The sequence below is a fragment of the Fomitopsis serialis genome (genome assembly GCF_022376445.1).
Source record: "Fomitopsis serialis strain Sig1Antser10 chromosome Unknown B0H18scaffold_95, whole genome shotgun sequence".
NCBI lineage: Eukaryota > Fungi > Basidiomycota > Agaricomycetes > Polyporales > Fomitopsidaceae > Fomitopsis > Fomitopsis serialis.
The window spans coordinates 108,854-132,177 of NW_025955055.1; the positions used below are offsets into that span (position 1 = coordinate 108,854).

Genomic DNA, 23,324 nt, shown 5'->3' on the forward strand with positions numbered 1-23,324 from the left:
GCTGGTGGGTGACTCGGTTGTGTTTGATCAATGCGATGGTATGACTCAGCCTGTCTCGAGGTATTCAAATCGCTGAAGAGGTCTAGCAGGTATGGTCAAGTACTACCATCTTCCCGCGCGGATGGACGTCCGAGGACCTTATACAGCCGGCAATTCGTGCCGTTTGCCCAATCTCGCTGCTGGACAGCACCGAGGCATCGCCGCGCTGTTCGGTTACGCTTACACACGAGACCACGATGCAAAGGTATGCAGATGTCAATTGCGACCGCAGCGTAGGCTCCAAGACGAGCTTCTTGCTACACGTTCGTAGGGGACACATGTGCGATGTTACCCCATGCGAAGGGGAACGTGTCCGCCGTGTTGGGTCTCTCGTACACGGATCTCATCACAGGCTCGGCTGGGTGTGATGGGGGGCACTTTGTATGGCAGCGCGAAGGCGGGTGACTGGGAGAAACAAGGAATAGGCAGAGCGGGCAAGCGGGCGAGGCCAGTCAGGCGTTCTGCGCGGTGCTCACTTGATGTCATCCCCTGCTGACATAATCCCCCTGGCAGACGCGCCCAGCGCCCGTCCGGCGCCTCTGCGACACCAGCGTCACCACCGCGACCCCGCCCGCTCACCCGGTGCGGCTTAAATACTCCCCGCCACCATGTCGCACTCGCTGCATCGTCCGCCCCTTACCACCACCACGACCGCGCCCTTTCACGGCCACACATCCATGGCGTCTGCACCTGCAAACGTCGACATCATCAACGTCCGCGCGGACAGGCGCCTTGCCGATGGCGAGGACACCATCCGCGCGCAGATCGTCGCTGGCCTCTCCAAGCCTACGGCCTAAAATCTTGCCGACGATGCTGCTGTATGACGACCGCGGTCTGAAGCTCTACGACGACATCACACGAAGTCCCTGAGTACTACCCCTTTTCCGCCGAAGAGGAGATCCTCAAGACCCGTGCTGACGAAATCGCGCGCGTCATGCATGCTGCCGACGGCGGCGAGGTCAAACTGACGAAGTCGTCGTCGAGCTCGGTGCTGGGTGAGTGCATCCTTCTTGCCGTTGCTTCACACACTGGGCTGGTTCTCCGCCACTCCGTGTCGATCATCCTCTATCAAGTTGTGTGTGCGTGTGGATCGTCGATCTCGTCTATCTCGCTATCTGGATCCGTTGTCGAGCCCCATGCCCGGGGCCCCGACCGCGGCTGTTCCCTTCCCTCCACGACATCCCGCCATCACGTGTCCCACTAGCATCTCAGCTCGAACTTCGGACTCCAGCGACGAAGCGCGGAAGCTAACCTTTATCTACAGGGCACTGCGCAAGACCTCACACGTCCTATCAGCACTCTCAGGCTTGGTTCCCCCCACAATGGCATCGCCGATCACCTACTATGCCCTCGATCTACAGGAACGCGAGCTTGCTCGCACCCTGAAAGAACTAAACGCGTCCGACGTCGGCGCGCAAATCAGCGGCAAGGTCTCCACCCGCGGCCTGTGCGCACGTATGACGACGGCCTCAAGTTCATCCGCGAGGGTGGCCTCGAGGGCCGCACTGGTGTCGACCGCGTCTCCGCGCGACTCTCCGAGCAGTACAAACTAGACAAGACAGGTCGGGACGTGTCGCCTAGTTCTGCCTCCGAAACCTCCTCTGGAAGAGGCAGCGACGAGACTGACGAAACTCCGCCGTCGACGCCCGGCGACCACTCGCCGCTGCACATCCTATTCTTAGGATCGTCTCTGGGCAACTTTCCCCGAGGCGATGACGCTGCGTTCTTGCAGTCCCTGCCGCTCCGCACCGGCTCCGGCGACACGCTGCTTCTCGGCTTGGATCGTGACAACGACCCGAAGGATATTGAGACCGCGTACAATGACCCACAGGGCGTCACCGAGGCTTTCATCATGAACGGCCTCAAGTGTGCTGGAAAAGCGCTAGGCGACGAAGGCTTGTTTGTCGAGAACAAGTGGGCATACGTTGGCCGATACAACAAAGACCAGCGTATGTTCTGTTACTTGTGATCCATGCTAGCTTCACTCAATGTTGGGCAGGCCGTCATGAGGCATTCTACAAGTCCCTCGAGGACCAGACCATCATCGACCCTGTCAGCAAAGCAGTCTACTCGTTCAAAGCAGACGAGCTCGTCAGTGTCGAGGTATCACATAAGGTACATACCTCGACGTAACCCATATGCCATGTCTTCTGACCGGTCCTCTGTAGTACTCCGACCGCGATGCCTACAGACTGTTCAACGAAGCGAACCTGCGACCCATTCATCGCTGGACCGACAGCTCCTCGCGCTACTCCCTCTGGCTACTCGAGCGCCCTTCCTTCCTCTTCTCCCTTCTCTCACCGCCCGAGGCGGAGCGCTCCCGTTCAGCATGCCGACGCTGGACGAGTGGCAGACGATGTGGGCCGCGTGGGACTTCATCACACAGCGGATGATCCCGCCGTCGATGCTCTTCCAAAAGCCGATCGACCTCAGGCACATCTGCCTGTTCTATATGGGGCACATCCCGACGTTCTTGTCGATTCATCTGTGTAGACTGCTCGGAGAGGCGGATACAGAGCCTGCGCACTTCAAGGTAAGGGTTTTAAGGTCTGCGCTCGCAGTAGTTGGGATGCTTATGGTCCTTGCAGTACATATTTGAAGTAAGATCAGCAGAGAGCCGTCTCTGGTCCATTTATGTCCGAAGAGCGAGATCCTGACGTACTTTTTAGCGAGGGATCGACCCCAACGTGGACGACCCTACTCAGTGCCATGTACGTCATCTATCTCATGAATGGCTTCACACTGACACCTCCACAGTCTCACTCAGAGGTTCCCACGCGCGACGAAGACTGGCCATCTGTCGCCGACATCCTTCAGTACCAGAGCAGGGTGCGGAAGCGGATCATCAAACTTTACGACGACTTCGAGTCCGGGTCGGTCGTCCTCACGAGGAAGATTGCTCGCGTCATGTTCATGACTCTCGAGCACGAGGCGTTCCATGCTGAGGTAAATGGCATGCATCGTAATGCTGTATCATCCTGACGGACGCCCGCATAGACGCTTCTCTACATGCTGCTCCAGCGTGCCGGTACGGGTACGATTCCTCCAAGCGGGTTCACTCCCCCCGCATGGTCCACTCTCACCGACTCCTGGGACCGTGCTCCACACCCGAAGGATCGCACTGTGAAGCTCGGACCGGCCACCATCACGCTCGGGCATGATGATGATGAGGCGGATGACGCCTCGACTGACGTCGCAACGCACGAGTTTGGGTGGGACAACGAGCATCCGAAAAGGCAGGTCGATGTTGGCGCGTTCAAGATCGAGTGGCGCCCCGTGACGAACGGCGAGTTCTACGAGTACTATGTTGACAAGGGCAAGGACGTGATGAAGTTCCCCGCGAGCTGGGTCGAGATCAATGGCGAGGTTCATGTACGCTCATGTTCCTTTCTATATGTCGTCTCCCGTGTTGACACGAGGTACCAAGGTCCGCACGCTGTATGGTCCGGTTCCCATCAAGGTTGCCTGGCACTGGCCCATCATCACCTCGTTCGAGAACTTGTCCACCTACGCGAGTGTGAAGGGCGGACGCATCCCAACTGAGCCCGAGCTCCGCATCTTCCTTGACATGTTCGAGAGTGGCTATGAGGGTGGTGCAAACGTCGGTTTCAGGAACTGGCACCCTACCCCGTGAGTACCTCGAGCAGCGAGCGATCCGAGCACCGTCTCATGACTTATTTGTGCACAGGGCGACTATGGGAGGGGAGCGAGACGGAGGAAGGGACACAATGGGGGTGTGTTTGAGTGGACGTCGACTATTCTTGAAAAGCATGAAGGCTTTGTGCCGTCGCGCCTTTACCCTGGGTATGGCATCGTCTACTACACTTATCCGTGCATCCATGCTGAGATCCGACGGTTCACGCAGCTACTCCGTCGACTTCTTCGACGGACATCACCAGGTTGTGGTAAGTGCACCGGTTACATCTCCACTCAATGTTGCTTATACCTCTCAACCAGATCGGTGGCTCCTATGCGACGATCCCTCGGCTTGCGGAGCGCCGCACCTTGCGGAACTACTACCAGCACAACTACCCGTATGCTTGGGTTGGCGCGCGTATTGCGTATGATGTTTAAAACGGGAGTGTGAGGATCTCGAAGTGCTATCATCTTTGTACAGTATGAAGTGATGTACGGTTTAGACGTCTGTCCAACGCTGACAGCATCGTGGCGCGAGGACGTTCAGAGTTCAGACACTGCTGCAGCAAGACGACGGGGATTTGTACCCACCCATTTGCAGGCTGGAGAGCGCGCAGCAGTTGGCTGACAGGTATGTGTACCGGGTTCCTTCAGTTTGCGTCTACCTATGGGTCCATCGCGAGCGGGTCTTCGTCCTCCGACCTGTTCATGCCACACTGCACTTCCATGCAGGCACCCACAACCAGACACGCGCATACATTGACCGATATGGCGCACGACCCCGACTGCCGTGACTTTCCCGTCGTGCCCACCCACACGTCGTACGTTCTCCCTAATAACTGGGCTGGTTCTCCGCCGCTAGTACTTCATCTTGATCGCCGTCTGTCAAGCTATGTGTGCGTTGGATTGTCGATCTAGTCTATCTCGCTATTTAGACGGGACGGTGGCTGTCCCCTTCCCTCCGCGACATTGTACCATCAGTGTCCGACGAAGAGGGAACGGGGCGGTGAGGCAAGAAAAGGAAGAAGCATTCAGAGTCGCAGTTGGTACGGCGCGCTTGTTGGTCATGCATGCCTGCAAGTGACATACTCAAGAGTCGCAGACATCCTGTCTCGACCACGCAGGTCCACGTCACGTTCGCCCCAGAGTCAATTCAACCAACATCCCGGCTCGGTATGGGTGTGGTACCCCTACCGTGATCCGTCAGAGCGCCATCGTGGGTCGCCACGGTCATCGAATTATCCTTGAGATCAATTCACCGTTCATGTACATAACACTAGTTGAAAAAGTCATATACAGCCAGATGCGTATATGATGTGTTCGTTCTGATCACGAATATAGACTCGTGGGTGTCGATCTAGTGTGGGTCGACCCGGACAAACTTGATCGGTGTTGATTCATGTCTATGTAGGCAAACTTGATGTGAGTGATTCAGGCTCTAGGAAGTGTGCAGCATGAAGACACACCATGCTTTGCGAGCCCGTCGGAGGAAGACTCAAGGACTCGGCGGGTTCATTGACTGCGCCTTGCTTAACATAGTTCCTTACATTTAGCCTAGAATCCGATATTAGGTGAGCCAACAGCCACAGAAAGCCCACTGTATGTAGTATTTGCACTTACATGGCGAGCAGTGAGTTCGCATACACTGTTGAAGGGTCATTAGCATGCATTAAGACAACAAAGGGTGAGATGTTGATACAAACATGTTCCACTTGGAGCTTGAAATATCTCCGAATAACAGGTGTTGTTTCGTGCATCTAGACAATACTGCAGAACACATAAGCATCATCGTGATATGTGAGTGTGGCTTGTGTGCAGACCATGACAAGTAATATGACACTTATTGCGCTGCAAAATGAAGGATTCACTTGTCGGATCACCAAGTGCTACATATAACATACATACCAGAGCAATACTCCACGACTGACAATGTAATTGAAAAGCCTCGTGATAATGTGTCCAGTGCTAGAGCCATATGATCATGAATATCCACTACTCTATTCTGAGCATAAGACTTCACCTTCGAAACCCAGTTCTGCTGTGTTGTAAAGCATAGCATAACATGCAAGTTATATATGTGTCTGCGACCAGAGCTGCAGCAAGCACAAAAACAGCTGCATCCTATGACAGATGAGGTCAACAGCACTTTAATCAATAGCCTTAACAGCTCAATAAAAGGCACATACTAATTCATCAGCCATGACAGTATTGTAAGTCAGAAGCTTTGTTGATCTTGAGGACATGAAGCTGTTGAAGAGCCAATGATGTAAGATAGGGATTTGACAGCTGCTACATCACAGTACTGTGCAGCTGACCAGTTGTACAATGTCCCTGTCACACAAGTTATGTGGTTAGAACCCATTCACATCTACTTGGCAGCTAACAGCAAGGTTTACAAACATATAGTTGAGCCTAGTACAGGCATAAAGAGTTAGATTCACATCTGCTTGAGTGATGATTGATCAGTTTTGTAAAATTTCTACATACCTGATGACAGAAGCACAAACATAACCTTTCCAAGTTATCTGTGGTGTGAGGACTTGAATAGACACAAGCCTGAGGTAGAACATCTCACTGAGGGTAGAGTTATGATGATCAATGAATGATTCATTTTTGGTGCTGTCATATACTGCTTGAGACCAAGATGCAGCTGCTGCTTGAATTCACAACTCACATAGGAGACCATGGATCTTCTGCAGGAAATACCTAAATAGAGGTAAGGCTCAGAGGCTGCAGACAGACTAGCACTGGTGTTTACTTACCATTGCACTACAACTTGTAGTATTCCCTGGTCAAATCAATTGTTTACATAGACTGCATGACAACCATCATTAGGCAGTCAAACTCACCTTCAAAATCTGCTCTCCCTGTTTTAAGGAAGTTATACACATTGAATAGCACCTACAAAACCTTTAATCTTACACAGATATAGCTGATGAAAAAGTGTTAGTCAGAACCAGTAATAATACCCCTGAGAACATAGCCATATGGTGCACTGGGAGGAACACAGAACTCACGGATCCACTGGGAGAAGTGCAAATATATTGCCATGTGCAGTCACAAAATAGTCCCATAATTGCTATGGTAAACAGCAAAGGGTAAGCTGTGGTTCATGGCCCACTTCAAGTAAGGTCCACTCACATGTGCTTCTGTGATAATTTTTGCTGTGTCAAGGAGCCTATAAAGGGATCATTCATTGATCAGTCATTTGTAAAATCCTCTTCATTAAACACACCATATTGCCACTACCTGTGTCAGACAATGAGTGTGCTGCAGTGAATAAATGTACAGATGATATTACCCATGACTTCACAGCACGAGTGTCACTTTGATAGTTACAGAAGTAAAATAGTGTCTGTGCCACAGTAACACCATACAGTCTGCATATGGACAGTGGCATCATGAATTCAATGATTGACACAATCAAGGGATGACTCACAGGTGAGACAGAATGAGGCCAGCAAAGAGTGGACCTGTGTAGTTGCTGATTACAAGCTTCATTTCGGCTGTTACTTGTGGATAGCAGTGGTCGTCAGCATCGTCGACCTTGGTATATATATGCGAGTCACAAACCTCCAATCAGATCATGATATTGACGTTAGTCTACAATATGTGCGCTGCCAGTGATAGCTGTCAGAAGCCTGTCAGACGCATTCGGAAACAAAAGTTGCAGACGGTAGAAGACATCACGGTAGACTCGAAATAGAACAGCTTGTACACCGACTCCTGAGGAGGCTGGCGTTCATAGGACCTGGAAATGGGATATGTTACAATCATTCAATTGGTATCTATCATTCACGGCAACCTCACCTTCGATGGACTTTGCAAATGAAACACGGTGGTGAATTGGCCGCCCGTCGACGCTCATGGTGACTGACATCTCACGTCATACACATTTGCAATGGCGACGATAATAGAAATGACTGACCAATTTACAGCGAGCGAGGCGCGGGGGCTTGGAGCATCCGATTTATGATACGCCACTCGGCAGATACGTTACAGAGCATCACGCACGAGTATTTCTGCATAGCACTGGCAGGGACTAATCCCTTGCAGTGTTGGTGTTCTTGAAGGTTCTTCATAAGTAGGTCCGTCTCGTTCAACTCATTTCGTGCCTGCGTTTTCGGCCGTCAGAGAGGGCAGATTACCAGAAACCGAGTATCCTCCTCCCCCCCAAGGCGTGCGCGATGGTGAGTTCTGGCAGGCCAATCTGTCAGTATTGTCAATCAGTCGAAGACATGAAGAGACATCGTGAGCGTAGTACGTACTCAACTGCCAACTTTCGACCAGTTCTGCGGTGTCTCTGCTTCTGTTATGCGCGCCGAAGGCTTCGGCGAACAAGTTTTGAGGGCTAAGCTTTCGTCACGTCTGTTTTGGTGGGACTCTTCAATCGTTGACGACGGCTAGGAATAATGATAATTTCGATACTTGGTGTGCCTGTGATACCGATGGATGCTTGTCAACTTGAACTTGTTCTGGCAGGACGAGTCGGAGATCAGTCGCTCCGTGTAACAGTGCCATTGATTATGCCGAGCACCAGGCAGTAGGTCACGGTAGCAAGGCATGAAGCATAGGCTACAGAGCACGACCTTGGCACGACCGTTCGAAAAGCTGTAGCTCAGCGGTGTCTTGGCTCCGAGTCAGTTTAGTTCGAGAGTGAGCGAATCCAACACAGTAGCGCTAAGCGGCGGGCGCTGTGCCCGCCACAACCGCGTTCATCACGTGGTGCTGTTGATCGCGTCGGACTCCGCCGCGGTGGTCTTCAGCCACAGGCGAGACCGGAACACGACTCAGACCTCAACCTCGATGTCGACGCACACCAGTCCCTCGCACCCCATTTCACCCCTTCCGTATCGGGCGCTCTACACTTTGCAACGACTCCTGCGTCCTTCCGATGGCCTCCATCGCTCCAGGCTCCCCCGGTTCACGACATCGCGCGCACGCCTCGCCAGCCACCGAACTGCTGCCTTCAGCCAACATGATACGCTCTCTAACCGGAGTGGAATCTAACCCTAAGCATTTATGGGGCTGTTCTGTGCTCATCACTCAGCTCAGGGACTACAGCGTCGCGTCTGGTGATGTGTCCCGAGCGATGGCACGTTATATGGATGGGAGTCCTTGCCTGACGGTGCGCAGTCGTGTGGCCTGAATCTTGCAGTTCATAGCCTCGGTACAATCCTTACTACCTGCTCTGATGATTTGCTCGAGGTGATCTCTCTCAGCGCCCTTTATCGCATCTCCAGAAAGTGCCCCATACCCGCGTACCAGTCGACGCGTCGTCCAGACATGTACGCACAGATCTCCGCCAGCGTCTGCCTAGCGACCCCTCGCCTCTTGCATCATTGTCACCGCACAGGATGCCATGCCTTCGGGCGTGCGTCCAAGCATGAGATGGGGGAAGGCGATGCCGGAAAGCGCGAGATTCGTCTGCGATGATGGCGGGCTGCGGGGTGGGCACCAGAGTAGCGTCGCGGGTTCATAACGGGCTTGAGCTCCGAGAGTGAACGAGCCACGCACATCCAGACAGGTGGTGACCAAGGAGCAGTACCAGGCGGATAGGTCACGTACAGGCCTCGATGCCTCCTTTGCCTATCGTCGCTCTCTGCTCGATACTGGCCGCAGCGCATTCTGACGGCTTGGAACGACATCCTGTATAACCTTCTCGACGCGTATTCCCGCTACGAGCATTCCGCACAGGGCACGAGCAGCCCGAGCCCCCGGGCTCACCTCCGAGGGCCAGGTCGTAGGGCATGGCCCACCCCCGGCGATATTTATGTGGCTTTCTGCTCGCCGTAGGCTGCCTCTGTGTCCGCTGCTTTCCCCAAGGCAGCGAGCAGGGGCTGGAGCCTAGAAGCGTCGGCTGGCGCATCGAAACTGCATGGCTTCGCGGCTAAGTGGTTGGCTGGAGCACGGGGTGTGCGTGTGTTTGTCTGGACGCCAACGGGACGCACAGGAAGGCGCGGCGCAGCGTTGTGGAGGTAGCTTGGGCGCAGGAGGGGTATGGGTACAGGTGCGTGTGGGCCGCGTCGAAACAAGAGATGGTCGTGGCCCGGAAGCCCGCGTGGAAGGGGGGATCGGTGACGATGGTGGTTCGCCGCTAGACGTATGGTCCTCCCGTGTCTGTTCAACCGCCCCCAACTCCTGTCCTTCCAGCACAGGAAGGCGGACAGCGATCACCCACCACACGTACTCGGTTCTCACTGTGCTGTTGTCGTTCTGCACTGTCCTTGGTCATGCTGTGGCGATCAGGCTTGCGTCTGTACCCAGCCGAGGCCTCTGGGGCGTCTGAATGGCTCCTTGACAACTTCGTTTCTGACGTTCTGCGGAGACCTGTCTCCTCGAACTGGTTCTTCTGGCTCTGTTCTCGCCCTTCCGTGCAGCATTCGGTTTTGGAAAGCTCCCCGCTGTCGCCGCTGGGCGCGATGTTCGGTGATCCTGCGGCTGGTACCGCTTGCTCTGTTCCTCTCACCCACGCAGATCTCCGTGAAGGACGGCCCACTGGCTTCAGATTCCTCCCGTTGTCGTCAGAGTTGCGGTTCCTTCGGGACGCCGTAACAGAGCTTCGTGCTCGAGTCTGACGACGGTGAGTGCCCTCGGGCCTGGCAGTGCAATCAGCTGGTGGGTGCGGTTCCCTGGCGGCAGGCTCCTCTGTGTGGGGCGCAGGGTTGCAGACGAGTGATGAGTAGGCCGTGGGTGAGGACTCGCTTCTCAGTATGTTGCAGCGCGTGTGGGTGCTGGATGGTGTATGCGTGCAGGAAGGCGGGGCAGTCCAGTTGGCTGGCTCGGAGGCAGCGAGCGGGACGTCGGCGTGGACTGTGGTCTGCGAGAACGCGTTGGGATGGTCGGAAAGCGTCTTATGCTTTGGTGGCGTTTGCCTCCCACAATATAGCATGGTCCTCTGGCCCCTCGTGGGTAAGGATGGCGTTGGAAAGTCAGGCATGGTGGTGGAAAACCCGAAGCCCTCGGGCGCTAGGGGAAGTACTATGGAGCAGGAACTGAGAGCGCGCGTGTGGGCGTGGGTCTCGTGTTTGAGCTGGTGTCGTTGCGGGGGAAGAGGGCGTGGTCCTGCCCTCTTCGAGAGTGCGTTGACAGACGACGTGCGACGCAGCTTGTCTGCGTAAAAATGCTTTCGAAGCAAATTTTTTCCACATTGATGTCTTCGTGACATCTTGCTCTGTCTCCGTACATACCCTGGTTGGCGGTGGTCGTCCGAAAACAGTGCGTGCTAATGGCTTTCCGATTCGCTCTTCGAATGCTGACACTGGGAAGCGCACAGATAGCACTTCAACTCTACGACATTTATTGGCCATCAGCATACTGGAGATCGTAAGCACATCATCTGTCCATGTCTGTCTAAGCTATATCTATGTTGCCCCCGTTCTGTCTGATCGCACTCGAGAACGGGTCTTGCATGTCAGGCCTCTTGTCTTGTGCCAGTGTCCATCCTATCAACAGTGTTGATCTAGTCTTGATACTGCATCAAATGAGCGTTGAGCAATCTGTGACATGCATCGCTCTCGGGCTTCCGTCATGTTCGTCAGACCATCAGTCATGTACTACCAATACAAATCTATCGCTCTCCAAGTAGATCTCAAGACTCAAAGTCATGCAATGCATGTTTTCAGTTATCGCGTGCTGTGGACCATTCGATGTTCACGGAGGCGCGCATACGATCACCATACCGGATTGTGACGAGGAGCATCCTGCGTACACAGCTCAGTCTCCGTTGTCAGGACGCGCAGATGGTAACTCACAATAGTCCTGTCCATCCGAGGACCGTCGCAGCCAGGTTCGTCCATACGAGTCCGAAGTTTTCAAGCGAGGGTAAGATTGCGGTCGTCATGATGGCCATCAACATTGACCGCAGTGCGCTGAGTGGCAGGCAATCATCGTTAAGCACGGCTGTGGATCATGCACGAAATGTGACTCACTTGCACGCCGACATGACCTCCGCACTTCGCGAGTGCAGCACATCGACGTTGTATGCGGACGCAGGGCTGAGCGCGAGGTCCACCTATCCCAAAGCGTACGTTAGTCTCATCTACAGATTTCCAGAATTGGCGACCGTGACGCACGCCGATCCCGTTAATGAACAGCGCGACCACATTGAGTGCGATCCCTAATCTTCCGGGGACGAACTCCGTAAGGAGCCCGCAGGCCAGGGTGCTCGCCGGCGCGAGGACAGACCCGAGGAGAGATGCGCGCAGGCGGTCCTCGGGTACCCAGACGCCCTTGCGTTTCGCGCGCCACCGTACGACCGTCATGTCAGAGAGCTTGCCGGCCAAAGGCGCGCCGACTAGTAGGGCAGATCAGTTATGCGTGATGCGCGCGTGCGAGAGGAGAGGAGACTGAACTGATGTTGCCGATTCCTACTGGGAGGAAGAGGAGACCGACTAAGGCTTCGTTCGTGATGTTGTATCGCTTGCCCTGTAGGCTCCTGATCAGGACAGCGTAGGGAATTAGGCTGGAGTGAGACTCACTAGGGTGTATGCCAGAGGGATGCTCATGACTAACGCATGATTGAGCGGGCGTGTTCTTCGGGAAACATAGTACGTCGTGCCAACACGTACCGAAATCGGTCATAAGCACTACCGTGGTGGCAAGCGTCTTCAAGACACGCAGCTCAGTATCCCAACGGTGATCTAAGGTATTCCGGACTTACCACCACGAGCAAGTTGGGTGCCCTCAACAATGTCAGGCTCTTGAGCGGGTTGAGCCAGTGCCATCTCCACTTCTCCTCGCCGAACTTGTGGTCCGCTCCGCGGGTGCCCGGATGTGATGTTTCCGGGAGCAAGTAGTACATGACGATGAACATGAAGACGCTGAGGAGGGCAAAGATCATATGCAGTGCGCGCCAGCTAGCGAAGTGCACGGACAAGCCTCCGAGAAATGGCGCTATTGCGGGCCCTATGAGGGCAGCCTGTACAGTGGACCAGTTGTATGAGTCGCGATGTTCTCCTACCGGTGCAGGTTATGAAGAGGGGCGGCACGCTCAGACTCACGCCAAAGAATATACCCATTGCGCCCCCGCGTTCTTCGAGCGCATAAAGGTCACCGACGACTGCTGCTCCTACGCTCATGCCGCTAGAGCAGCCTACTGCTTGTAAGACACGCCATGCGAGTAGCTGAGTAATTGAGGTTGAGGTTGCGACGCCGATCGAACCTATACATAGAGTTGGCAAGGAGTAGAGGTAGATAGGGCGACGTCCGTCTTTGGACCAAAGTCAATAACGAGGGGAAGGGGACGGAAAATCCAGTGAAGGAACTCACAGAAGCCCGAATAAGAGGCCCACACCAGGTTCCCGAATGCCACTGAGAACATGGCAATGTTGATTGTTAGGCTGTTCATGGGATGAGCGGCGCGCAGGGTCTCCGACTTTACAGTTCACAAGGCATACCTGATCACGGATGGTGTTGAGTGCATATCTATTACTAGTTGCGGTATGGCTGGGACGAAGGATCCAGTGACCAACACTGAACCGACGGCGACCGGATATGTCTTTAGTGCATCGTACCTTGAACCACGACCAATTATAAGCACTTACGAGGAACAATACCGGCGCAAGAGACTAGAGCAAGGATGACACGCTTCCGTGCGGGCGAGAAGCGACTGTAGAGGGCAGCATGCGCGTCCGCGGGCTTCTGCGGTACGAGGAGAGCTGTCTCCTCGCTCGGTACGTGGTTGGCCATGGCCGTAGTAGACAGCTAGTAGGCTGCGAGGACGCAGGGGATGTGTAGGGCAGCGAAGGCAAGGAGTAGACGAGTCGGCCTGGGTTCATGTATATTTGAATCGCGGAGTAATCGCGGCCCCCTGTACGTACGGTACTGATAACAAGTCATACTTCGTATCAACCTTTGAACCCGGCGGCAGGTCCCGATCACTCAGATCCCGATCGTACGACCGAGGAACGCGTGAGTTTGTACCTTGCCCTCCCAGTCAGGCTCGGGTCACTATGATATACGGTCTAAGCCAGTTGCAGTGAGAGCTGCAAAGTGGATGACTTTGAGTGGAAATGTGCGTATGGATGAGGACCAGAGTGAATTCGCGATAAGAGACCAGTCAGGTGGCATGGTCTCTGAGTCACGGTTGCTAACTGAGACTCAGAGATCCCGAGTCAGGCAGTGCAGCCAAGACTGGGCAAACCGACTGCTTCAGGTGAATAATAATTTGTGATAGTGGAACGATGTGAGGTCCAGACAGAATCGCTGGGGATGTAGACGAAGCGGATTTCAGCGGCAGCAAGGCAGCAGAGCAAAGTCGCAATTCATGTGCAAGTCTTCGCATCCTGCAGTGGGAAAGAAAGCAGGAGTCAATCGGAGGTCGCTGAGGACCGCGCACATGACCAAACGTGGTGGCGCGCCGTCGTGCGAGCGCCGAGCGTCCCTTGCCCGCCTGGCAGTCCCGACTCGCACCAGCATCCACGGACCCTCAGGCTGAACCACTTGCTCTCTGCCTGTGCTCTGACATACATACGGTATACTCACCACCTACATCACTGGCGTAGGCTCGGCATACCTGACTGGCTTTCCTTCTTGGCAGGCTAGAGTCTGCGAGGCGAAGTTACCGACCTGACTCGGAGTAAGGACGGCTGAGGCTGGGCTAGCCCTGGACGGGACGCAAGACCGAACTCGTTTTTGGAACAACACAGACACCATGGCTCTCCATACAAGCACTGTGATCTCCAGAAAAGTCTCAGACATCCTGGCCCACGTCAGCCGGGTACACCTCGCTTTCCCGGACCATATCCCCCTTTACTCGCTTTCGGCTACTTCCGAGGTAGACTCGAGAAACCTGCAGGATCTTGTTTCAAGCGTAAGCGCGCTATCCCCACATTCAGTAGGATGTCTATCCGCGCCCATACCCTCGAGCAGCCCGGCTCTGCAGGCTAACATAGCGTGCTCGATGGCTATGTTTCGCAAGGACCATGCTACGGCTTTCAGAAGTGATATACCCGGGAGGAGCGCACCTCAAGTCGGTCGATGGCACGCATTCCGGAAAAAAGACCAGACTGGCTTTGGTACCGGAGAGACCGTCCAAGCCGAGACCGAGAACGTCAACTGGGACGATGTGTGGGCGAAGAACGTCGACGTGCCTTCCCTTCCTTCCGAGCTGCAAGCCATACCGTACGTTTCTTCTATGTCCGCATTCGACGCGGCATGGTGATGGCTCGCTCCTTCAACAGAGCAGATGAGGCGCATACAATCATCTATCTGTCTGACGGCTCCCCGGAGGGTCTTTCAAACTCGCTCCAAGCACTGCCCATGGCTACCAAGGTCCTATATGCTTCGCATCGGACGAGGAACATGCATATCTGATCTACAGGATCCCTGAAGATAGGGCTCATCGCGTCTTCCACGCCATTCATCACCGGCCGGCCATATACCCTCTTTCATGGCAAATCAGTGTACTCGTCTGGTGCAGTAGGCCTCTGCATCCACTCATCTTCTCGTCCGGAGCTACACGTAGACTTTCCGGGTATGCAGGCCCTGACGCCGCCCATGGTCGTTACAGAGTACGTGCCCTGATGTTTCTGTGCTCCCTTCTGACCTTTCGCCTTCTCCTCAGATCGGAAGGAAACCTGGTCCTCGCGCTGGACGATGAAAACCCATCGCGCGTGCTCCTCTCAGCAATCGAGAGCGGAAGGAACTTCTCGGCGACAGACGACCAAAGCGCGAAGCTTCTCAAGGTCATGAAAGACGACACGTTCTTCCTCGGCACTCTCGAACCTGGCACCTCAAAAATACGCCAAGTCTACCATATAATCTCCGGAGACCCTGCTCGAGGTTCGCTGGCGATGGAGAGCGATTCCGCGCCCTCTCAAGGAACGAAAGTCCAGGTTCGTCGTACCTTCAGACAGCGAAACCTCTGTAGCTTACATTGCTATAGATCTTCCGCTCGCCCGCGCACGCCAACCCGAATATGCTGTCTCGCTATAAGTTGTCCTCGAGCGAGAACGGAAGTCTGCGGCGAATGGCGTTCGCAGTCGCGCCATCAGACCCTATGCACGGCGAGTCTGGGGACCACGGCGAGACTGTAATACTCGAAGACACATTCTTGACAGCGTCGGAGAACGGGTTCGTCGTCGATCGCCACGCACCTGGTGGGACAGAGCGCGAGCAGCCTTGGATGTGCAAGCTACCGGGAGCTGTAGCGGAGCTGCGGTGGGTCTCGGCGTCGTAGAGTCGAAAGAGTCTAGATAGGTAGTGTCAGAGAAAACTGACGTACAGAGTACTGAAAAGTGAGGTTTTATAGTGCAATGTGTTTGCCATGAAGCGCCTATGGTATCTACATGTCCAGGTCATCCACAGTCCAGTCGACTCCGGCAAACACAAGATAACCCATAATCCATGAATGAAACTAACACCCTCAACTCTCCCCGTCCTCCTGTTCATAAGCAGGCGGCGGTTCGCGCAGCAAACCATTCTGCTCCGCCTTCAGCCTATCCACCTCCACCTGCAGTGCCTCGATCTGCCTCCTCAGCTCCGAGTCGTCGTGCTCTGGAGGCGGGCTCCCCGGAGACGAAGACGACAGAGCCGGCCGGGCCGACAGAGCAGACTGGCGCCGCCGCAGGTCCGACACGACGATCTCGATGTCGCGCATCTGTCGGGAGAGCTCCTCGCGCTGCATGGACGCTTTTGTGCTCCGTCTGTTCGGACGAAGGGCGATTCGCGCAGCAGCGGATGCAGATGGCGGCGCGGTGGGACCGTTATCGGTGGGAGTGTTCGACGAAGGCGGCAGGAGGGCGTCTCGAGAAGCGGAAGGTGTGTCTACTGGGAAGGCCCACAGGCTCGGCGAGCCGTCTTTCTTGTAAGCACCTCCACCGACTGCCGCGGACCGCGGTTCGGGCGAAGTCGCGGATGGATCCGAGCCGGTTTCGGAGACGGAGACGGCGGTCGACGGTGCGTTGGCAACGTGAAGAAACCCCGCGGTCGTAGGAGACCTCGAGCAGTCCAGATGCGCACCAGTTGTGGAAGCGGGAGTGACCTGGCTCATGGATGGATCCACGAAAGGGTCATATTCGCCAGCAGGTCCAAGCCATGAGCGTCCGTCCTCACCGCCACGGACGATCTTGATCTTGTCCGCACCACTGCGCCTGTAGCGACGATGCCAGTAGATCACGAGGGCGATAATTGCGAACAGGCCGAGTCCGCCGACAACCCCGCCTACGATGGCCCCTACGGGTGTGCGTTTGGACGATAAGGATACTGAAGTGGTCACTGAGGGACCAGAAGGGGAAGGTACGGTAGCCTGAGAGCTGGTCGTTCCAGCAGTTGACGTAGCCTGCGTAGTTGCGGAAGATGAGCTCGAAACGACATCTTCAAATCTATGGAGGACCGAGCCTGAGGGGCGTATCTGCGCAGAACGACGGATAACGTACGTGTATTGTGCCCAATCGAACGCCAAATATGACGGGCTTGATTCACGCTGAGGCGTCATCACCAGCGTGTGCTGTCCATTCGCCAGTGCCGTGTTGCTGTAGAGGGTGACGTTGTACATGTAGTCGGTCGACTGTGAAGGCGCGTGCGTATACAAGCCCACCGACTCCCCATCTAACTCGAAGCTGACATTGACAAACGTCGTTGCAGATGCGACATAATTTGGCACAACCCCGTAGACCCAGACTGCAGTGCCTGTTGAACGATCGTCAGTCAGGAAGAGGAAGAGGTGAACTGACTCATGACGTACCGGTGAAGGAGAGTGTTATAATCTTTGGCGCGGGGTCGGTCGGCGATGCCGTAACATCGTGCCACGACTGGTCGAATGTCTCGCCTGGTACTGGCTGGATGAGGCAAACTGAGCACCCAGGACCGTAGTTCCAGCCAGTCGAGTATGTCGGTGTTACACCGGTGGCGGAATCGCCGTAGTAGTCGTCAATCGTCCTGTTCGTCGGCGTGCTAGCCTGAGCGGCCCGTGCACCGGTCAAAATCAAGAACAATACAACAATCAAAGATTTCAAAGCGTTACTAGGTGAAGACAAAGCCATCAATGAGAGAAGACGATCCTGGCGCGCTCGCATGAAACAGGCATGCAAGCCTGGACAGACCAGATGAAAAGAGGAAGACAGACGAACTGTGCAAGGCGGAGCGGCGCCGGAAAGGATACTGAGCAGGTCTATCCCTCACTCAGATGCTGTGCTGCTTCTCGTAATAGCGCCGTACGTCCATCATACACGCTTGTGCCTGCCGACCAACTGTCAACTTGTTCTACATCAAGGCTAGAAGGTCCAAAGATCTGCGCACTCTGACACGTAAGTAGTATTCTAATCCCACACAGAAGGCCCTATAAAGCCACACATCAGGAGGTAATAATGATTATCCTTATTACAGATTAATCCAACAATTAGGAACGCGCTGCGAACGAGTCACGGCAGCATCATACTGGCCTCTTAGTTCGAACGAAGTCTCATGCCAGTGGTCGTCATGCATTGAACACGGTAAGAATTCCGACCCAACATAATTCGAGGCGAGGCAATCGCTGAACCGTGACGTGGTTCCAGAACTGATTTCTCTTTGCGGCCGCCAATTGACCCCGGGCCGGTCCGTATTCCTCGGATCCTCCAAGCCGCCTCGCACTGCACCGAGCTCTCACCTCAAGACGTCGCCACGGCTAGCGGATACCGAGTGTGCTCCAGGTCTTATATCCGTCAATTTTGTGTCAACTGATAAGGTCCACGCACGCTCCTCATATCGGCCAGAGCCATCTAGAGGTGAGCGAGAGATATCTAGGCAAGGGCCAAACCGAGGATGATACTCTTCATGAGCGTCAAGGCGCGAAACAGCCCCTCCGAGTCTACACCGTCGACCCCGTAGTCGAACGAAAACATGTTCCCTTGTCGATGACCAAGGACAAGGTGAGTACCTTCTCGAGTCATTGTCGAACCACTTACTAATAGCGTAAGTTAGCCTAAGTGTCTTAGAAACGACAGCCCTCCGAGTCCCCACTCAACAAGGTCGTGTTTAGGGTCTGCCTACCGGGGACCAGTATATCAAATCGAGGCGACCTCGTACTGATATCATGCTGGCTGGACTCTGTCTCTCTCGCGCTCGCCTCCGTGGTTCTGCGCCTGCTCTGCGCTTTCCATCTGATTGCTACCGCTGCTACCGATTCACGACACTCAGAACCCACCATCTATTCTCACTTTTCCATTTCTGCCTCGGGTGATCCGTCAAGTTCACGACTTTTACGGGTGAGATCTCAGCGGAGTGGTGTCTGCACAACCCAACCCAACCCGATACTTCCGCACTCTATGTAGGGCACCGATCGTCAACTCAGATATCACTCGAGATTCTGCAGGTAGAGCGAGGCATACACTTTTCAATGTACCAGCGATCTATTGAACCATACTGACTCGACGGCAGGATTACCAGATGGCAGACGGCGGCCGACGGCGAAGAAGTTCGACCGGAAGGATATGCCTCGAACCTGTGGCATTCAGGTTGCTACAGAGCACCCCCCCTACTTGAGCTATCCGTATGCCTTCCGTTTGCTCCGGCGGCCGTTGCTTGAATGGCATACATATCGACAGTAGGTCGACTCCGCCAAGCAATTGTAAATACAAGATAATCCATATTCCATGAATGAAACTAACACCGTCAACTCTCCCCGTCCTCCTGCTCATATTCATACGCAGGTGGTGGTTCGCGCAGCAAAACATCTTGCTCCGCCCTCAGCCTCTCCACCTCCAACTGCAGTGCCTCAATTTGCCTCCTCAGTTCCGAGTCGTCGTGCTCGGGAGGCGGGCTCCCCGGAAGGGGCGGCACAGGGTCGTCCCCCAGCGACGTAGACGACAAAGCTGTCTGGGCCGACTGAGAAGACTGGCGCCGCCGCAGGTCCGCGACGGCGGTCTCTATGTCGCGCATCTGGCGCGAGAGCTCCTCGCGCTGCATGGTCGCTTTTGTGCCCCGTCTCTTCGGACGGCGGGCGCTTTTCGAAGCAACGGATACGGGAGATTCCGTAGCGGCAGCGGTATTGGTGGGCGTGTTCGACGAAGGCAGCACGTCTCGAGAGCCGGAAGGCGTGTCTACTGGGAGGGCCCACAGGCTCGTCGACGAGCCTTCTTTCCTGTGGGTCCCCCCACTTGCTGCCGCGGACTGCGTTTCGGACGAAGAAGCGGATGGATTCGAGCCAACGTCGGACTCGGAGACGATGGTCGACGGCGCGTTGGCGACGTGGAGGAACGTCGCGGTCGTAGGAGCCGAATTGGTCGACATGACAAAGGACGACGGCGAGCAGTCCCGAGGCGCGCCAGTGGTCGCGGGAGCGGCGTTGACCTGGCTCATGAACGGATCCACGAAAGGGTCATGTTCCGCAGCAGGTTCAATACATCCACGTCCCTCACCGCTACGGACAATCCTTATCTTGTCCGCACCACTATGCCTGTATCGACGATGCCAGAAGAAAACGAGGGCGATAATTGCGAGCAGGCCGAGTCCGCCGATAACCCCGCCTGCGATGGCCCCGAAGGGTGTGCGACTGGATGATAAGGATACTGAAGCGGTCACTGAGGAACCAGAAGGGGAAGGCATGGTAGTCTGGGAGCTGGTTGTTCCAGCCCGAGCAGTTGACGCGACTTGCGTAGTTGCGGAAGATGAGCTCGAAACAACGTCTTCAAACCTATGGGAGATTGATGAAGACTGAGCCTGAGCTTGTCTGCGCAGAACAATGGACAACGTACGTGTATTGTGCCCAATCGAACGCCAAATATGACGAGTTTGATTCACGCTGAGGCGTCATCACCAGCGTGTGCTGCCCATTCGCTATTGCCGTGTTGCTGTAGAGGGTGACATTGTATATGTAGCCGACCGACGCTGAGGGTGCGTGCGTGTACAAGCCCACCACCTTCCCATCTAACTCGAAACTGACATTGACCAACGTTGTTGCATATTCGACATAATTGGGCACAACCCCGTAGACCCAGATCGCAGTACCTGATTGAGATACAACTAGTCAGAAGGCGGAAAAGGTGAGCTGATTCTTGACACACCATTAAATGAGAGTGTCACAGTCTTTGGCGCGGGGTCGGTCGGCGATGCGGTAACATCGTGCCAGGACTGGTCGAAGGTCTCGCCTATTGCTGGCTGAATGAAGCAACCTGAGCACTGGGGACCGTAGTTCCAGCCATCCGAGTATAAAGGTATTGCACCGGTGGCGGAATCGCCGTAGAAGTCATCAATCGTCCTGTTCGTCGTCGTGCCAATGGCCCGTGCACCAGTTGCCACGAAGAGCAATAAAGCAATCACAGATTTTAGACTGTTAGGCAGTGAAGGCAAAGTCATAAAAGAACGAAGATTATGCTGCCGCGCCGACATGAAAGCCTGGGGAGAAGAAATGAAAATGACAGACGGACTCTGCAGGACGAAGTGGCCCCGGGTCGAAAGGATACTGAACAGGTCTATTCCCACTCAATTGCTGTGCTGTAATGCCGCGGTACGTCCATCAAGGATCGATCAAGGGTCCCGTAATGTATTGCACTCATCATCCAAGTCCGCACGTGCACGAACCCAGCATGTAGACAGCGAGCGTGAGTATTACGGGCCATTTAGTGACGCCAATACCGTCGTTACTACAGTCGAATGAGGTAATACGTCGACGACCCGCCAGCTGGTACAGTACTCATTCGACTAGTCACAGACATCCTACTCAGGGGATACCTATTGAAGGTCACCCACTTCCTCGTAGGCCGGTGGGGGAGCCTTTATGTCCGTATCAAGGGAAACACGGTCTGCTTGCAAGCCCATATTGTTCACCTGCCTTTGCAGTGCCCCGATCTGTCTCTGTAACGCGGAGACGTCGTACTGGATCGGTGGCGCTATGGGCGTGTCAGGTACGTCCACCGTGGTAGATATTGCATGCTGTGATACAATGTTCTGCTGGTACGTCAATTGTGGGTTGCCTGCTGTGTTCGTTATGATGGCACTTCCTCTGTGCGGCATGGCCTGTCCGGTGTCTCCGTATCGCTCGGGCTGCGGCTGCGGGGGCTCGGACTCAGGCCCTGGAAGAGGACCACCGGAAGGTGCCGTGCAAATTCGTGCGAAGTGACTGATGGACGAAATGCCTATGGTGGTTGTGGGGGAACGGGTTGTTGTGAAAATGCCAGGGGTGTCGTCGAAATGAGTGTGTGCGGTGAGTGGCTGCAAACTTCGCGACAAGGTGTCCACGCTCAAGCGGCTCAACGTAGGTGGTGTTACGTCCGTGCAGTGTACGTCCAGGCTTTCGCTTGCCGCAAAAGCAGGATCGCCTACGGCTAGGTACGCTCCCTCTCCCGCGCGCACAGGCGACGTCCTGACCCTGGCGGGTAAGCTCCGATCGCGGTCCACTCTCTTCGACCTCTGTCTGCGACACACACAGAGTATGATGGACAGGAGCACTACTGCAGCAGCTCCTCCGGCTGCTGCGCCCACGATGGCAGCAATAGATGGATGCGACTTTGTCGTCGCCGAGCTACTGCTTGGTTTGACCGAGGATGTACTGATATTGCTGGATGTAGTGCGCGATTCGGAATTCGAGGGTGATGAGCTGGACCCTGAGGTAGTTGGCCCCACGACAGGAATCTCTCCAATGTCGTCGTATCTAAGTCAATATGAGGAACTGAATCCCGTTATACCTCCGACACACTCACGTGTACTGCAGATAATCGAATGCTATCCACGACCCTGCTAGCACAGTCATGTTCAAAGTGTGCTCCGTGTTTGTCAGGTTCGTATTGCTGTACACGGTCACATTGTAGGAGAAATCGCTTGCTGTTGCGTCCTGATTTGTCGGGGTGTTGACATACGTTTTGACCTTCTCGCCGTCGAGTTCGATATCGATGTCGGTGATGGTGATGATAGCAGTGCTGCTGACCTTCTGGGCCATAACGCAGTATACCCAGACCTCGGTACCTATGCCCCATCAGACATTAGACACCTCATTGAATACTACACGAGCTCGTACCAGTGAAGCTCATAGAGACAACGTTTGCACCCACGGCATTGGGCAACAATGTCGTGTCATGCCAGCTTCCCATGAAGACCTTCGCCTTGTCCAGTTGCAGGGTGCAAGCAGGACATTCCGGGCCATAATTCCATTCCCAACCGGGCAAATTGGTGTACAAGGGCAGGGCCCCTGTGAAAGAGTCACCATAGTGATCATCGATCGTCCGGTTTGTGGGCGTTGCTCGCACGTCCACGACTGTGTTCGCGAGTAACAGAGAGAGCGTGAAGAGTCGGATCCTCATATGAGATGAGAAAGAGCGACAAAACGAGCGGTGGAGAGACATGGGGTGCTACGGGGCGCACGCTGGCTAAGCAGAGATTACGAGGGGGGACAGCCGGGAAGGGGCTGTAGAAACCATTTAAGGCACGAGAATATCAGTAGAACTATCAAGTAGATGCTTCACTGTTCATTTGCCCAACTCACAGTAGCTGGATCATGACGCCGAGAGGTAGTCCGCATGATCCTGATTTAGGACTGGTCCATTTTCAGTTGTACGGGGGGTGGTTTCGGGGTACATATGATGTGTACGACGGGGCGTCGGTTTCACATTGCTCTGTCCTGCGCTACAGATGTCAGCCTACAAAGTGTCGATCAATTGACAAGAAGCGTTACTCGGAGGCCGTAGTATGCGCAACCTCATTCGCGGACCTGTGTGTCGTGCCAGTGCAAGCAT

General features: G+C 54.8%; 8 protein-coding genes across 8 annotated transcripts; 2 read left to right on the forward strand and 6 right to left on the reverse strand.

Moving 5' to 3' along the window:
• Positions 1–647: 647 nt before the first annotated feature.
• Positions 648–4,113, forward strand: B0H18DRAFT_1123326 (uncharacterized protein; the record flags this gene model as incomplete). Its single annotated transcript, XM_048034676.1, has 14 exons — positions 648–806; positions 911–1,034; positions 1,336–1,469; positions 1,526–1,988; positions 2,039–2,154; positions 2,231–2,572; positions 2,628–2,639; positions 2,709–2,750; positions 2,797–2,985; positions 3,037–3,411; positions 3,467–3,640; positions 3,728–3,843; positions 3,905–3,944; positions 3,997–4,113. The coding sequence occupies 14 exons, from the start codon at positions 648–650 to the stop codon at positions 4,111–4,113; spliced, it is 2,403 nt and encodes an 800-aa protein (XP_047888653.1).
• Positions 4,114–4,917: 804 nt separating this feature from the next.
• On the reverse strand, positions 4,918–6,167 carry B0H18DRAFT_685530 (uncharacterized protein). Its single transcript, XM_048039170.1, has 9 exons — positions 6,163–6,167; positions 5,862–6,087; positions 5,696–5,796; positions 5,581–5,640; positions 5,496–5,523; positions 5,379–5,442; positions 5,296–5,320; positions 5,142–5,229; positions 4,918–5,078 (listed from the first exon to the last, which is right to left on the reverse strand). Exons 2-9 carry the CDS (start codon positions 5,916–5,918, stop codon positions 5,073–5,075), a joined length of 429 nt encoding a protein of 142 aa, XP_047888654.1. The 5' UTR covers positions 5,919–6,087; positions 6,163–6,167; the 3' UTR covers positions 4,918–5,072.
• A 278-nt stretch (positions 6,168–6,445) lies between these two features.
• B0H18DRAFT_1033021 (uncharacterized protein) lies at positions 6,446–7,373 on the reverse strand. Its single transcript, XM_048030148.1, has 7 exons — positions 7,249–7,373; positions 7,115–7,187; positions 6,977–7,055; positions 6,911–6,924; positions 6,817–6,853; positions 6,693–6,754; positions 6,446–6,607 (listed from the first exon to the last, which is right to left on the reverse strand). The coding sequence occupies exons 2-7, from the start codon at positions 7,174–7,176 to the stop codon at positions 6,577–6,579; spliced, it is 285 nt and encodes a 94-aa protein (XP_047888655.1). The 5' UTR covers positions 7,177–7,187; positions 7,249–7,373; the 3' UTR covers positions 6,446–6,576.
• Positions 7,374–10,967: 3,594 nt separating this feature from the next.
• B0H18DRAFT_1214392 (major facilitator superfamily domain-containing protein) lies at positions 10,968–13,782 on the reverse strand. Its single transcript, XM_048036574.1, has 12 exons — positions 13,221–13,782; positions 13,074–13,149; positions 12,946–13,016; positions 12,678–12,886; positions 12,338–12,595; positions 12,246–12,282; positions 12,156–12,184; positions 12,030–12,102; positions 11,751–11,971; positions 11,607–11,689; positions 11,430–11,546; positions 10,968–11,378 (listed from the first exon to the last, which is right to left on the reverse strand). Exons 1-12 carry the CDS (start codon positions 13,363–13,365, stop codon positions 11,297–11,299), a joined length of 1,401 nt encoding a protein of 466 aa, XP_047888656.1. The 5' UTR covers positions 13,366–13,782; the 3' UTR covers positions 10,968–11,296.
• A 547-nt stretch (positions 13,783–14,329) lies between these two features.
• B0H18DRAFT_883271 (uncharacterized protein) lies at positions 14,330–15,856 on the forward strand (the record flags this gene model as incomplete). The annotated part of the gene is made up of 5 exons (XM_048040964.1): positions 14,330–14,799; positions 14,859–14,949; positions 15,010–15,188; positions 15,242–15,512; positions 15,563–15,856. The coding sequence occupies 5 exons, from the start codon at positions 14,330–14,332 to the stop codon at positions 15,854–15,856; spliced, it is 1,305 nt and encodes a 434-aa protein (XP_047888657.1).
• Positions 15,857–16,803: 947 nt separating this feature from the next.
• B0H18DRAFT_685791 (uncharacterized protein) lies at positions 16,804–18,059 on the reverse strand. The gene is made up of 3 exons (XM_048039171.1): positions 17,363–18,059; positions 17,055–17,307; positions 16,804–16,957 (listed from the first exon to the last, which is right to left on the reverse strand). The coding sequence occupies exons 1-3, from the start codon at positions 17,691–17,693 to the stop codon at positions 16,891–16,893; spliced, it is 651 nt and encodes a 216-aa protein (XP_047888658.1). The 5' UTR covers positions 17,694–18,059; the 3' UTR covers positions 16,804–16,890.
• A 978-nt stretch (positions 18,060–19,037) lies between these two features.
• Positions 19,038–21,179, reverse strand: B0H18DRAFT_685809 (uncharacterized protein). The gene is made up of 3 exons (XM_048039172.1): positions 20,661–21,179; positions 20,352–20,604; positions 19,038–20,290 (listed from the first exon to the last, which is right to left on the reverse strand). The coding sequence occupies exons 1-3, from the start codon at positions 20,983–20,985 to the stop codon at positions 19,270–19,272; spliced, it is 1,599 nt and encodes a 532-aa protein (XP_047888659.1). The 5' UTR covers positions 20,986–21,179; the 3' UTR covers positions 19,038–19,269.
• Positions 21,180–21,478: 299 nt separating this feature from the next.
• Positions 21,479–23,285, reverse strand: B0H18DRAFT_1033057 (uncharacterized protein). Its single transcript, XM_048030149.1, has 7 exons — positions 23,077–23,285; positions 22,606–22,998; positions 22,296–22,553; positions 21,977–22,246; positions 21,855–21,924; positions 21,666–21,799; positions 21,479–21,500 (listed from the first exon to the last, which is right to left on the reverse strand). Exons 2-5 carry the CDS (start codon positions 22,932–22,934, stop codon positions 21,921–21,923), a joined length of 861 nt encoding a protein of 286 aa, XP_047888660.1. The 5' UTR covers positions 22,935–22,998; positions 23,077–23,285; the 3' UTR covers positions 21,479–21,500; positions 21,666–21,799; positions 21,855–21,920.
• Positions 23,286–23,324: the final 39 nt, after the last annotated feature.